Raw genomic sequence first — 14,215 nt, 5'->3', positions numbered from 1 at the left:
GCAGATTTTTATCAAGATTGTCGTAGTACATTTGTCCATTGAAGCTTCTTACAATTATATGAAGTTTGCCAGTGCCATATGCTGAAAAACAGCCCCACGCCATGATGTTCCCACCTCCAAACGTCACTGTAGGTATGGTGTTTTGGGGTGATATGAGGTGCCTTTTGGCCTCCAAACATGGTGTGTATTATGGCATCTAAAAAGTCCAATTTTGGTCTCATCTGACCAGACTATTTTCTCCCAGTATTTCACAGGCTTGTCTAAATGTTGTAGCGCAAACTGTAAATACGCTTGAACATGCTTTTTGTTCAGCAATTGTAAAGAAATGCAAAAAAGCAATAGAGTCTTATTCAAGTATAAAGGTTGATAATTAAAGGTAGATCCGCTCACTTTGTGTGGTTGTGTGAGAGACATACTTATAGAGCCTGAAAAACCAGATGCAGCAGCTTCCATGAAACCGTAGATTTGAGTAGCAGGATTGGAAGTGTTTCTGCGCTCTCCAGAATACGACAATTAGTGGTATGATAAAACTGTAGGTTTATTGTCTTAAATTGGTTAATGGGGATATTTTTAACCACTTGTAGTAATGGCTACTTTTGTAGTGAATGTACCAATTTGAGTCTACTTTTTGTAGAAAAATAAATACATTTTGTATGGATTTGCTAATTAGTGTGGAAGAGGGTAATATCCAAAAAAGGAAATTTTTGTGTACTCACCATGAAATCTCTTTCTCTTAGCCTCTAATTGGGGGACACAGGACCTTGGGTGTTATGCTGCTGTCCACTAGGAGGCGACACTGCTTATCTGAAAAAGATTAAGCATGGCTCCTCCTCCGCAGTATACACCCCCAGATGGCATCAGCCTACTTTAGTTTTGTGCAAAAGCAGTAGGAGGAACGTAACAGATAACATAACCATGCCTATAAGAAGGCAACTATGTAAGAACTCAAAGGAAAACCAATATGAGAACTCAACTTAACGGCCCGGAACGGGCAAAGGGTGGGTGCTGTGTCCCCCAATTAGAGGCTAAGAGAAAGAGATTTTACGGTGAGTACACAAAAATCTCCTTTACTCTGTCGCCTCATTGGGGGACACAGGACCTTGGGACGTCCCAAAGCAGTCCCTGGGTGGGAAGCAATGGACGAATATAGTGTAGACGGGTCCCTACAATTGGGGCACCGCCGCCTGCAGAACACGTCTGCCCAGGCTCGCATCTGCTGAGGACTGGGTATGAACGTTGTAGTGTTTTGTAAACGTGTGTAGGCTAGTCCAGGTGGCTGCCTTACACACTTGTTGTGCCGAAGGACCCAGGAGGCCCCTACCGCACATGTAGAATGTGCCGTAATACCTGCTGGAATAGGCGAATTTTTGAGGCGGTAGGCCTCTTGTATGGTGGATTTGATCCACCTGGCAAGGGTAGCTTTGGAAGCTGGTAGACCCTTGCGGCCGCCTTCCAGAAGAAGGAAAAGAGAATCAGACTTCCGGAAGGGCGTAGTCCTAGACACAGATACGCAGTGCCCTGACAAGGTCAAGCGTATGCAAAGCCTTTTCCACTCTATGAACCGGAACCGGACAGAGGGATGGTAGTGAAATTTCTTCATTGAGATGAAAGCTGGATACAACCTTCGGAAGGAAGGATGGAACCGTACGAAGGACTACCTTGTCCTGGAAAAAAATCAGGAAAGGCTGTCTGCAGGAGAGTGCCGTGAGTTCAGACACCCTGCGTAGCGAAGTGATTGAAACGAGGAAAACCACTTTCTGGGATAGAAGACGGAGTGGGACTTCCCTAAGGGGTTCAAAGGGTGTTTCCTGTAATGCTGTCAGCACCAGGTTGAGGTCCCACACTTCTAGAGGTCGTCTGTAGGGGGGAACCAATCGGGAAACCCCCTGGAGAAATGTTCTTACTTGCGGTTTATGAGCAATGCGTTTTTGAAAAAGCACTGAAAGAGCTGACACCTGGCTCTTAAGGGAGGCCAGGGATAGTCTGGCTTCCAGACCCGATTGGAGAAAACCGAGTACCCTGGGTAGGGAATAAGGGAGTGGGGTCTGGTTAAGAGATTCGCACCAGGTAAAGAAAGTTTTGCAGGTACGGTAGTAAATCTTGGCAGAGGTTGGTTTTCGTGCTCTGATCATGGTTTTAATGACATCTGGCGAAAAACCTGCCTGGGTTAGAACCCAGGTCTCAATGGCCACGCCGTCAAATTGAGGGTCTCTAAGTTCTGGTGGTAGAACGGGCCTTGTGACAGAAGATCCGGGCGGTCGGGAAGAACCAGGGAACGTCTGCTGTGAGTCGTATGATGTCGGCGTACCATGTACGCCTGGGCCAGTCCGGTGCGATTAGGATGGTTGGAACTCCCTCCTGTTTGATCTTTCTCACCACTCTGGAAATCAGGGGGAGAGGTGGAAAAATGTACAGGAACTGGAACTGGGTCCAGTCCTGAACCAGGGCGTCCGCTGCTAGAGCTCTCGGGTCGCGTGTTCTGACCATGAAGTTGGAGACTTTGGCATTGAGGTGAGACGCCATTAGGTCCACATCCGGAGTGCCCCAACGATGGCAGATCTGTTGGAAGATTTCGGGATGGAGAGCCCACTCTCCCAAGTCTATTCCTTATCGGCTGAGAAAGTCTGCTTCCCAGTTGTATACACCCGGAATGTGGACCGCAGAGATAATGGAGCTCGTTTTCTCCGCCCAGTGAAGGATGCGTGTCACCTCTCGCATCGCTCTGGCACTGCGGGTTCCCCCTTGGTGATTGACATATGCCACGGCTGTGGCATTGTCGGTTGTACTCTGATGTGAGAGGCTGCCAGTAAGTGATGGAAGGCTCTCAACGCCAGGAGGATGGCACGAATCTCCAGGATGTTGATGGGCAAGGTTGCTTCCGATGGGGACCACATGCCCTGTGCTCTGTGGTGTAGGTGTACTGCACCCCAACCTGTCAGGCTTGCGTCAGTGATCAGGACCTTCCATTGACCTGGGAGAAAAGATTTCCCTTTTGTTAGAGAGGTCCGGTTGAGCCACCAGTGAAGGGACTTCCTGGTTGACGACGTCAGCTGGAACTTCCTGTCGAGAGAAGAAGGGTTCCTGTCCCATGACTTGAGAATGTCTAGTTGGAGAGGTCTGAGGTGAAGCTGGGCAAATGGAACCGCTTCTATTGCCGCCACCATCCTGCCAAGGACTCTCATTGCAAACCGGAGAGATCGAGGAGGTTTGCTGAGAAGGGTGCGAACTCCTAGACGGAGAGGCAGTGCCTTGTCTTTGGGGAAAAGCACTAGGCACTTGGAGGTATTGAATAGCATTCCCAGGAATGTCAGAGACTGGTTTGGGGTTGGTGATGACTTTTGTAGGTTGACTAACCAACCCAGGCGACTCAGGGTCTCGATTGCGATTGAGACACTGAGCTCGCAGTCCTTGAAGGTAGAAGCCTTGACGAGAAGATCGTCCAGGTATGGAAAGACTACTATGCCTCTGGAGTGTAGAACGTGCATGGTGGCTGCCATGACTTTGGTAAACACTCTGGGAGCCGTGGCGAGTCCGAACGGGAGAGCCACGAACTGGTAGTGGTCCTGGTCGATTGCGAACCTGAGAAATCTCTGATGGGCAGGTGCAATCGGTATATGCAGGTATGCATCTTGTATGTCTATGGAGGCGACATATTCTCCTTTTTCCATGGATGCAATGATTGACCGGAGGGACTCCATACGGAAGTGACGTACTCGTACATATTTGTTGAGTTGTTTTAGGTCTAGTATGGGGCGTACCCCTCCTCCTTTCTTGGGGACTACGAAAAGATTGGAGTAGAACCCCTGGAAGCGCTCGGCTGCGGGAACAGGTATTATGACTCGTGCTTGAAGAAGCGATGAGACCGCTTGGTGGAAGGCGCGAGCTTTTACTGGCGATTTTGGGGGAACAGATATAAGGAGTCTGTTTGGTGGGTTGGAGGTGAACTCTATTTTGTATCCTGAAGATACTAGTTCCCTGACCCACTTGTCTTCTGTAATAGGTAGCCAGACTTGATGAAAGAGTAAAAGTCGGCCTCCTACAGGTGGAGTGTCTTCCTGAGTCCGTGAGTCATGATGAGGAGAAATTCTTAGATTTTCCTCCTTTTGATTTTGAGTGGCCTGCTTTTGGCTGCCAGGATTTGTTCGACCTTTGAGTCGGCCTCGAATCTTCCCTGCGTGTTAAGCGGCTGTTATTTTGTGGTGGCCGTGAAAAGGACCAGCCGTAAGAGTTCCGAAAGGATCGGAATCGAGCTTGGTTACGCTTGTTATAATTGCGCTTGAGTTTCAGTTGGGGAAGAGAGGTACTCTTACCCCCTGTGGCGTTGGATATCATCGTGTCCAAGCTTTCACCGAAAAGTCGACAGCTGAGGTATGGAAGGTGCGTGAGGGACGACTTTGAGGCTGCGTCCGCTTTCCATTCACGCAGCCAAAGGATACGCCGAATTGTGATGGCGTGTGATATTGTGCCCGCTGCACCTCTTGCAGAATCCAGAGCTGCATGAAGCATGTAATCTGCCACAACTGCTATCTGAACTGCTTGGTCCGACAGTTCAGGGGCGGAGCTTGGAGGCCAGTTTGTAGATTTTTTGCCCAAGCCAGTATGGCCTTGGCTGCCCAGACTGAAGCGAACGCGGGGGCTAGGGAGGCCCCTGTGGTTTCGCAAATTGAGCGAGCCATACTTTCTACCTGCCTGTCTGCTGCATCCCTAAGGGTTGAGCTATCTGGCAGTGAAAGAAGTGTCTGTGCTGCCAGTCTGGAGACTGGGGAGGTCCACTGCCGGTGGGTCTGCCCATTCTTTGGTGGTTTCCTTTGGAAAGGGGTAATGGGCCTCCAGAAACTTGCGATTGTTAAGCTTCTTGTGAGGCTGTGAGAATTGTTTTGTGAGGATAGATTTAAATTCTGGATGATGAAAGAAAACCTTAGGTGGTTTCAGAGCTCCTTCAAATGAAATCTTATTTTGTGGTGCGTCCGGCATCGGATCAGAGATATCCAGCACCCGATGTATGGACGAGATTATGTCCTCAACTAGCGCTGCATTGCTAGGTGGGATTGGAGTTAGGGATCCATCAGTTTCCTTGTCTGAGTCAGAATCGTAGACGCCTTCTGACTCCTGTGTATCACTAAGGTGTGTCCTAGGTGACCCAGAATGAGGGATTTCTCTGGACGGAGATTGGTGCGGAGAAATATCATGTCTGTCCCTGGTAGGGGACTGTGTAGATGACCTGTGACTACGGTATCTCTCCCTAGACAGGGATGACAGTGTGCTATGGGATGACGCAGATGAGCGTGACCTATGGGTGATCTTGCGTCCTGACCTTGACATGGATGTGCTTGGGTCAGTATGTGACTGAGTCCGGCTTTCCCTTTGTTGGGTAGCATTCATAGTCGAGGTATGGCTTTGCAGAGCCTGAAGCAATTTGGAGGTCATGTTATCTATGGACTGTGTCATAGATTGTGACATTTGAGTGACCCATTCCGGCGTAGCATTAGACACTGAAGGGTTGGTAGGGGCTACTTGGGACTCTGGCACAGTAGTCTGAGTACAATCCTTGCAATGCGGATATGTGCTGCCGCTGGGAAGAGCATTACTGCAGGCTGCACAGAAAGCGTAAAAGCAGTCCTGCCTGGTTTTCTTAGACTTTGAGCCTGGCATAGTGCACCTGGAGTGGCTATGCAAGAGGGCTAACTGTGCAGAGGAGGATACAGGGTAATAAAATTCACAGCTGAGGTAACTCAGACTGTGAACTTACCCCACCAATGTGCCCCTGTGAGCAGCGCTGAAAGAGCCTGGTCCTGTGCCTCCCCGGAGACTTGGCTGGCCTGTATGCGTCCTGCAGCTTATGATGGCCGCCGTAGCTCTTCTCCTGCTTGGAGAGATGAAGGAGAAGGGGGGCGGAGCGCTGCAAGGGCGGCAGTTGCTATGGAGATGCGCGCCCTGCAGCCTAGTTCCGCCCCCTGTGTGACACCGCAGTGAGTAAAAATCGTCATCCGGGGGGCGGGGAGGGGGCGGAAAATGGGCGGCGGCTTCGGCTAGGCCGAAGCCGCGGTGTAAATTTATTTTCTATGCCCAAAAGGGCTCCAGGCCAGCGCGGTAGTCCGGGGAGGGGGGGGGGTCAGATTAAAACCGGACCCCCCCGGATTGAAAGGCAGAATGGCGGTGGGGACATAAGTGGAAAGGGGTCTCTGAAAAGAGTCCCCCTTAGGCGCTTAAGATGAAAAGCTGCCGCAGCTGCAGGGCCTGTGAAGGCCTGTGCCTGTGTGTGCCATGGCTGCCTGCACTCCCCCCGGCTCCTAGAGGGTCCCACAGACAGACTGGGGCTCCTGTATTGCTGCTGGTCCTCGGCTGCAGTGTGCTGGCTGGTGAGAGCTGCAGATGCTGCCGTCCAGGCCCTACCTGATGGTGTCTCAACCTAATACCCCCAGGGGGGATTAGGGAGGGTGCCGCTGTCACCTGTCAGGGAGCTTTGTCCTCGCCTCAACTTCAGACCAAGACCGAGGGAATTGGGGAAGGAGGGGGGTTCTCAACTTCGAGCCTGACCCGAGGGGCCGGAGAAGGAGCAGCATGGTGGCTATGCCATCTTAACTTCAACTGTGCACCCCGTAGTAGGGGGCAGAGGAAGGAGCCATGCCGGGGGTCTCAAGAGACCCTCTTTTCTTCATCTGTAATCCCGTGCTGAAGCGAGGGACGAGTGAAGTCTGAGGTGTGCCTCCTTGCGACACTAAGCAAAAACTGGAGTAGGCTGATGCCGTCCGGGGGTGTATACTGCAGAGGAGGAGCCACGCTTAATCTTTTTCAGATAAGCATAGTGTCGCCTCCTAGTGGACAGCAGCATAACACCAAGGTCCTGTGTCCCCCAATGAGGCGACAGAGTAAATCAATAGTATTTGTGTTTAAATTGGTGGATAAAGAAATGCTCCAGCTGTTTTTATTTAACAGCTCAATTCTTTCATATTGTCAGATGTGTTGTCCCAATTAAAAAAACAAATCAGTAAAATGTTTGTAAACCACAATTATTTTAGCCTTCATTTTAAACAATTATTTTACCTTCTTGAAAAAATTTTTATCACCAGAAGGGGGGGACTGCAATGGGATCGAGGGTAGCCCCAACCTATGCAAACCTTTTGAAGAGTCTGTTTGAAGAAGGTTTTATATACTAAAATCCTCCAGCAGAAAATATTGTTGTTTACAAAGTTTTATGGATTAGTTTTTTTTATTTGGGACAACACATCTGTCAAAAAAAAGTAGGCTCAAATAGCTACATTCACTGCAAAACGTAGCCATTACCACAAGTAGTTAAAAAATATCCCCCTTAACCAATCTAAGGCAATAAACCTACAATTTTGTTTAGCAATGGAGTCTTGCGTGGTGAGCGTGCATACAGGCCAATGGAGGTTGAGTGCATTACTTAGTTTTCTTTGAAATAATTGTACCTCCAGATTCCAGGTCTTTCTGTAGCTTTCCATAGATGGTCCTTGGCTCTTCTGAGAATTCTTTTCACTCCTCTATCTGATATCTTGCAGGAAGCACCTTGTTGTGGCCGGTTTATGGTGAAACTATGTTCTTTCCACTTCTGGATTATGGCCCCAACAGTGCTCACTGGAACCTTCAGTAGTTTAGAAATTCTTATGGAATCAAAGCCATCAGTGTGTTTTGCAACCATAAGGTTGTGAAGGTCTTGAGGCAGCTCACTGGTTTTACCTATCACGAGATGTTTCTTGTGTGGCATCTTTGTAATGAGACCTTATATAGGCCATTATTTGTAGTAGTAGTAGTAGTAGTGGCAGTAATGCTTTATAATTACTGATCGACTTCAGCTGGTGTCATGACTTTCCATAGCTTTTGGCACCTCTCTTTCTTCATGTGTTCAATACTTTTTCCTTGTGTTATTTCTCATTACTACACAACTTATGGACATCTATGGTTTGATTTCTTAGCACCTTTAAAATATATTTGGTGATCAAATACTGATTTCCCCCAATGTGTGAGGCTGTAAAGCTCAGGTCAAGAGACCTGCGTACGGAACGTGATATATGGACGTCTGAATGAGGTTGTCTGGCTAATCTGATACTGACGATCGGTCATTCAGATCATGAGGCCGGACAACCCCTTTAAAATGTAATGTGAGCTACAAATTATTTGACACCAAAAACAGAAAATAGAACTACAGTAACTAACCTGCTCCTGTGCACGACTTAGCATATACACGGCTTCAATGTCAAATGGATTTCCAGTGAGCCGGGTCTGGGCGACTGCACGTTCGTTCATTGCAGAGCTGATGTCCACTGGCTACAAGAGAAAAAAAACAAAAAACACAGAGGCTTAGCACACTTCATCACTTGTGCAATATACGTTGATATGCCATTGATTATAAATTGTATGCCGACATGATACAAGTCAGGTAAAAGTTTACAAAGTGTCAACACTCACATCGCAACTGCAAAATGTGGCTAATTACACAGTAACATCTCTGAAAAACGAGCAATTATGATTTATTTCATAGTTTTCTTAAGGTTTTTTTTTTTCATATTAAGTTAAAAAGGTTTTGTTTCATCCTGACAACCCCGTACAAAGTCAAAGATCGCTCGTCCATTGCACATCCGGCTGTTGTACATGGAGAGTGCATTCACATATTTCCACTTCAGTGGTCGAAACATATCAGTATATAACGACAACTCCAAAGAATGGAGGACCATGTACAGTATGTGCCAGCCTGGTGCGCAGAGAAGGCCACAAGTCTATTTACTACCCCCACCACCACCCCCAAAAAAAAACACTGTTACTTGTGAGATGGCACCTTCAAAGCAAGCAGCGACAGGACACCCATCACCAGTAAGCCTCGGCACCAAGTTCGTCCACATAAAAAAAGTTATCAAAAGACACCATGCGGTTGCTCAAAAAAATTATTTTGATCAGGAACGGTCGTTCATCCGTCCACCCAATCATCGGCCCATGTAAAAAGCCTTTAGTCAGCAATTCGGTTATCCAAAATACCAATAACAGCACTTCAAAGCAGCAATCCTACACACTGCTAGCCTCTATGCCAAGACTGCTGTAATCAAAGGACTTTAGTAACCAGCAAGTGTCTTCTACAGACTTAAACATCTTGCTGGTTTCGGTAAGATATTCAAGGATATACAGTACAGTATCTCTATCTATATCACTATCATTGGAGCGGATATTGGCAGGGAGAAAGTAAATGGCTGCAGTAAATCCAAGTCTTCCTACTCAATTCTGTACTGGAAAAGGCAATAACTTGCTTGCATAGAGCACTCTTATTTATATATTTAAAAGGTTTGTCCAATACTTTTTATCATTTAAAAACTTAGCCCATTGTGTACTGAAAGTTAAAAACACAATCACCTATTATACCCCCAATGTTCCTCAACACTGCAGCTAGTTCCCCCCCACCCTCGTCTCCTCGCTATCTCTTCGGAATCAGACAGCACAGATCGTTGCAGCCAAACAGTGGTTATACGAGCAACCTGGAGGGGGACATAGGCATAAGTACCAGGGAATAATAAAGGTCCATTGAATATATAAATTAAATTATATATACATATACACACACACATTAATGCGTATCTCTCATATATATGATTATATAAAGTGGCGTGTAAATGTTTGGCACCCCTGTTCAACTTAATTGTTCACAATAACAGTAATTTTGAAGATAAAATTTTCTCTAAAAGGCCTAAAGTTAAAAGAGGACACATTTCCTTTGTATTTTAGGCAAAAAAAAAAAAATATGATTCTCATCTTTTACATTTGAAAAATTACAAACAGGAAAATGGGCTGATACAAAAGTTTGGGCACCCTGCATGGTTAATACCTACTAGCGCCTCCTTTTGAAAGTATCGCAGCTTGTAAATGCTTTTTGTAAGCAGACAAGATGCTTTCACTTCTTTAAGGGATTTTCATTCATTCCTCCTTGGAATATTCTTCCAGTTCTGTGAGATTCCTGGCTCGTCTTGCTTGTTCTGCTATTTTGAGATCTAGCCACAGATTTTCAATGATGTTCAGATCAGGGGACTGTGAGGGCCATTGTAAAACCTTTAGCTTGTGCCTTTTGAGGTCGTCTATTGTGGATTGTGACGTGTGTTTAGGATCATTATCCATTTGTAGATGCTATCCTCTTTTCATCTTCAGCTTTTTTTTTTTTTACAGATGGTGTTATGTTTGAATCAAGAATTTGTTGAAATTTCATTGAATCCATTCTTCCCTCTACCCATGAAATGTTCCCCATGACATTGGCTGCAACACAACCCCAAGCATTGATCCACCCCCATGCCTAATAGCTGGCGAGATGTTCTTGTCCTGAAATTCTGTGCCCTTTTTTTCTCCACACATACCTTTGACCATTGTGGTCAAAGAGTTCTATTTTAACCTCATCGGTCCACAGTACTTGTTTTCCAAAATGAACAATGCTTGTTTAGGTGTTCTTTTGCAGCCATCTGACGCGAATTTTATGGTGAGAATGCAGGAGAGGTTTTCTTCTGATGACTCTTCCATGAAGGCCATATTTGTGCAGGTGTCTCTGAACAGTAGAATAATGGACCACAACTCCAGAGTCTGCTAAATCTTTCTGAAGGTCTTTTGCAGTCAAGTGGGGGTTCAGATTTGCCTCTCTAGCAATCATACAAGCAGCTCTCACTAAAATTTTGCTTGGTCTTCCAGACCTCATCTTGACCTCCACTGTTCCTGTTAACTGCCATTTCTTAATTACATTTTGAACTGACGAAAAGGCAGCTTGAAAACGCTTTGCTATCTTCTTATAGCCTTCTCCTGCTTCGTGGACCTCCACCATTTTCTTTTTTCAGAGTGCTAGACAGCTGCTTAGAAGAACCCATGGCTGCTGTTTTTTGGCACAAGGTTAGAGGGGGCTGGGTTTTTATAACGCTGGGAAATTTACATCACCTGGCCTTTCCTAACGATCATGAACAAGCAATAACACTAACAGGCTAATTAAGGTCTGAAACCTTGGTCAAAGTTATCTGAGAACACAAATCTCCAAGGGTGCCCAAACTTTTTCATTGGCCCATTTTCCTTTTTGTAATTTTTAAAATGTAAAAGATGAAAATAATTTTATTTTTTTTTGCCTAAAATACAAAAGGAAATGTGCCATCTTTAACTTTAGGCCTTTTAGAGATCATTTCATCTTCAACTTGCTTAACTGTTCACAATAACAGTAATTTTTAAAACAAAAAGGTAGTAGATGACCATGTTAAGTGCATATCCAACTAGCTGTGTGCTTCAATATTGGTCAGCAAACATTGCCATTCAGAAGTTATAGCATGATACATATACAGTACAGACCAAAAATTTGGACACACCTCATTTAACACTAGAACTACTGATGGAGTCATTTTGACTCCTTTCGTTTTTTATTTCTCTTCTGTGACTACATTTTTCAGAATTCCGGCTTGAAACTCTGTGACTTTTCCTCAAATATGATGTGAAAAAAGATTTTGTGAGAATAAATAATTTTGGTGAAAAATTTGCACGTTTTTTTCAAAATTTACCAAGAACTACTGAAGGGAGTCATTTTGACTCCCTACTATATTTTGAGGTCCTTTTGTCACTAAATGTTGCTATAAAGTTTTGTGCATAATTTTTTCACTCTGTCTTATTTACCCTGATGTTCATATAGATGTAGTTCAATTTACATGTCAACTTTTCACATTTTCCTTGTGTTTTACCTGCTTGTATTACTGTGTAATGCTGAACAAAATAGCTTGTTTACTCTAGGCTCTTATCTTATGCTAATGAAGGGTGGTGTTTTTCTAAGGTCCTAGCAGGAGACAGTATTCTGGATAGTAACTTTACTTTCAGTTCAGCTGAAGAGACAAAGAGAACAGACGCAGACATACGAGCTCTGAAGACTCATCCTGGTATGAATTGTTATGAAATAGTTTAGCTGTCTGTCAACTGATTCAGCCCACCTACTTTTGAAGGTGGCAGAACAGTTATTATTTCTTTTAGTTTTCATTTCATTTCTATTTTTCAGCAGGGAACTATATAGAATTATGGAATTTGTGAGGAATATGGAGAGAAGACGTTTGATAAAGCCTCAGGATATTCTGGCTACTTTGCAATCCATACCGGAGGATGAATCGGAATCGGAATTGCAGGAACATGTATTTGATTCTGACAGTGATGAAGATTTCATTCCTCAGAACATATCAAGTGAATCTGAAGACTCAGAAGGAACAAATCCAGAAGGTAAGTAGTTATGTGTATTTATTTGTTCTTCCACACACTGAGTTAGGGCCTGTGCACACTAGCAGAATTCTGGCTGAATAGCCATCTGGATATTCTTGCCGCAATACAGGCCGTACCTGCCCGCTCATGCCTGAAGCTCCGCTCCGAACCCCGGGCTGGAGCCGCTGTCAGGGACAGAGCAGCGCTTGCTTACGCGCGAGCACGGCTCCGTCCCAGACAGCGGCTCCAGCCCGGGGTTCGGAGCGGAGCTTCAGGTATGAAACTCCGCTCTGTACCTGAGCGGGCAGGTACGGGCCGGATTGTGGTGAGAATATCCGGTCGGATATTCCGCCGCTAATCCAGCCAGTGTGCACGGACCCTTACAAAACAAAAATTCTAAATATTCAACAACTTTTTTTACAGATATTCCAAGCACATCAACTGGGGATCGGGCTCATGCAGTTATGTTGCCTCGTGACCATCCTCCTGGTCGTGGACAGAAAAAATCAGCAAAACGTCCCAGAAATGAAAGAACAACAGATAACGATGGCGGCAAAGGTAATGCAACAACAAACACCAGAGAAGGCGAATCTGAAGGAATACTAGTTTCAGCGGATGGTATTCAATGGAAACCTGTTGAAATTGGAGAACACTTGCCTGGTAGGCGTGACAGCCAAAATATTCTTCGAGAAGCACCTGGCCCTACAGGATACGCCAGAAGAAATATCATTATCGATAGTCCTTTGAGCGCATGGCGTTTATTTTTTGATTCATATATATTGACACATATAAAGAACTGTACGCTTGCAGAAGCATGCAGGAACAATAATTTACAGTTTACTCTATCTGATGAGGAGCTAGATGCATTCATTGCGATATTCTATGCTCGTGGAATATCTGGCACGAACCGTCACTCGATTAGCAGTATTTGGTGTAATGACTGGGGAATACCGTTTTGTAAAGCGACAATGTCTAGGGACCGCTTTGTTGAAATTATGAGGTTTCTCAGATTTGATGAGAAATCTACTCGATCGGAGAGACTGCAAACGGACAAGTTTGCTCTATTTTCTACTGTGTGGGACAGGTTTATTGAAAATTGTATTGCATGTTACAAACCTGGCCCATACATAACGGTGGATGAGCAACTTTTCCCAAGCAAAACTAGGTGTCCATTCACGCAGTACATGCCTTCCAAACCAGATAAATATGGCCACAAATATTGGCTAGCTGTTGATAAGAGGAGCAAATATCTGGCAAATGGCTTCCCTTATCTAGGCAAAGATGACACACGCCGTGCTGAGGACCGTTTAGCTGACCATGTGGTAATGAAGTTATTGGACCCGTTTTTGAAAAAAGGTCGCAATGTTACAACCGATAATTATTTTACTTCAGTAAAATTAGCTAAACAGCTAAAAAGCAAAGGAACAACCATCGTGGGAACACTGAACAAGATAAGGCGAGAAGTGCCTAAAGAAATAAAATCCATGAAAGAGGAATTGTACAACACTAAAGTGTTTAGAAATGAAGACAATTTTACACTTACAGTATATCAAGGAAAGCCCAACAAAAATGTTGTCATTTTGAGTTCCGTCCATCCAGATGTTGTTGTTGCGTCTGATTCCGCTAAAAAAACTCCAGAAACGGTAAAGTTTTACAATGAAACAAAATATGGAGTAGATGTAGTGGATCAGATGGCACGAAAATATACCACACGAACATGCACAAGGAGATGGCCTGTTCATGCATTTGAAAATGCTTTAGACTTTGCGGGTATAAATGCATGGATAATATTCAAGGAGATTACCCACCAAAAAATGTCACGCAAGGCATTTTTGCAAACGCTTGTGAGAGTTGAGTGGTCCTTATGTCACAGATAGGGAAAAGGGTTCCACGTCCCAAGTTTCTACATGCTCAGAAGTGATGGTTCAAACAAAATTTTGCCAGATCAAAGAAAAGTGCAAGAAAAATAGATCTGTCGGAAATTGTAAGACTTGTGGTAAGTCTTTGTGTGGGCAAT

At 45.0% G+C, this 14,215-nt stretch overlaps 1 protein-coding gene across 4 annotated transcripts in view; it reads right to left on the bottom strand.

The window, feature by feature from the left end:
- SON (SON DNA and RNA binding protein) overlaps window positions 1-14,215 on the bottom strand; it is a 133,771-nt gene that overhangs the window by 13,227 nt on the left and 106,329 nt on the right. For all 4 annotated transcript variants that reach the window (XR_012303143.1, XR_012303149.1, XM_073668351.1 and 1 more), the window contains one exon: window positions 8,176-8,286. Coding sequence is in view for 2 of the 4 variants with exons in the window: in XM_073668351.1 (XP_073524452.1) it covers window positions 8,176-8,286 (111 nt within the window). In the remaining 2 variants the exon portion in view is untranslated. The remainder of the gene's footprint in view (window positions 1-8,175; window positions 8,287-14,215) is intronic.

Source organism: Phyllobates terribilis, unplaced genomic scaffold (genome assembly GCF_046119375.1).
Source record: "Phyllobates terribilis strain yellow unplaced genomic scaffold, ASM4611937v1 Scaffold_2__4_contigs__length_985480577, whole genome shotgun sequence".
NCBI lineage: Eukaryota > Metazoa > Chordata > Amphibia > Anura > Dendrobatidae > Phyllobates > Phyllobates terribilis.
The sequence above is the reverse complement of the archived record's forward strand: the minus strand, read 5'-3'. Positions and strand labels throughout refer to the sequence as shown.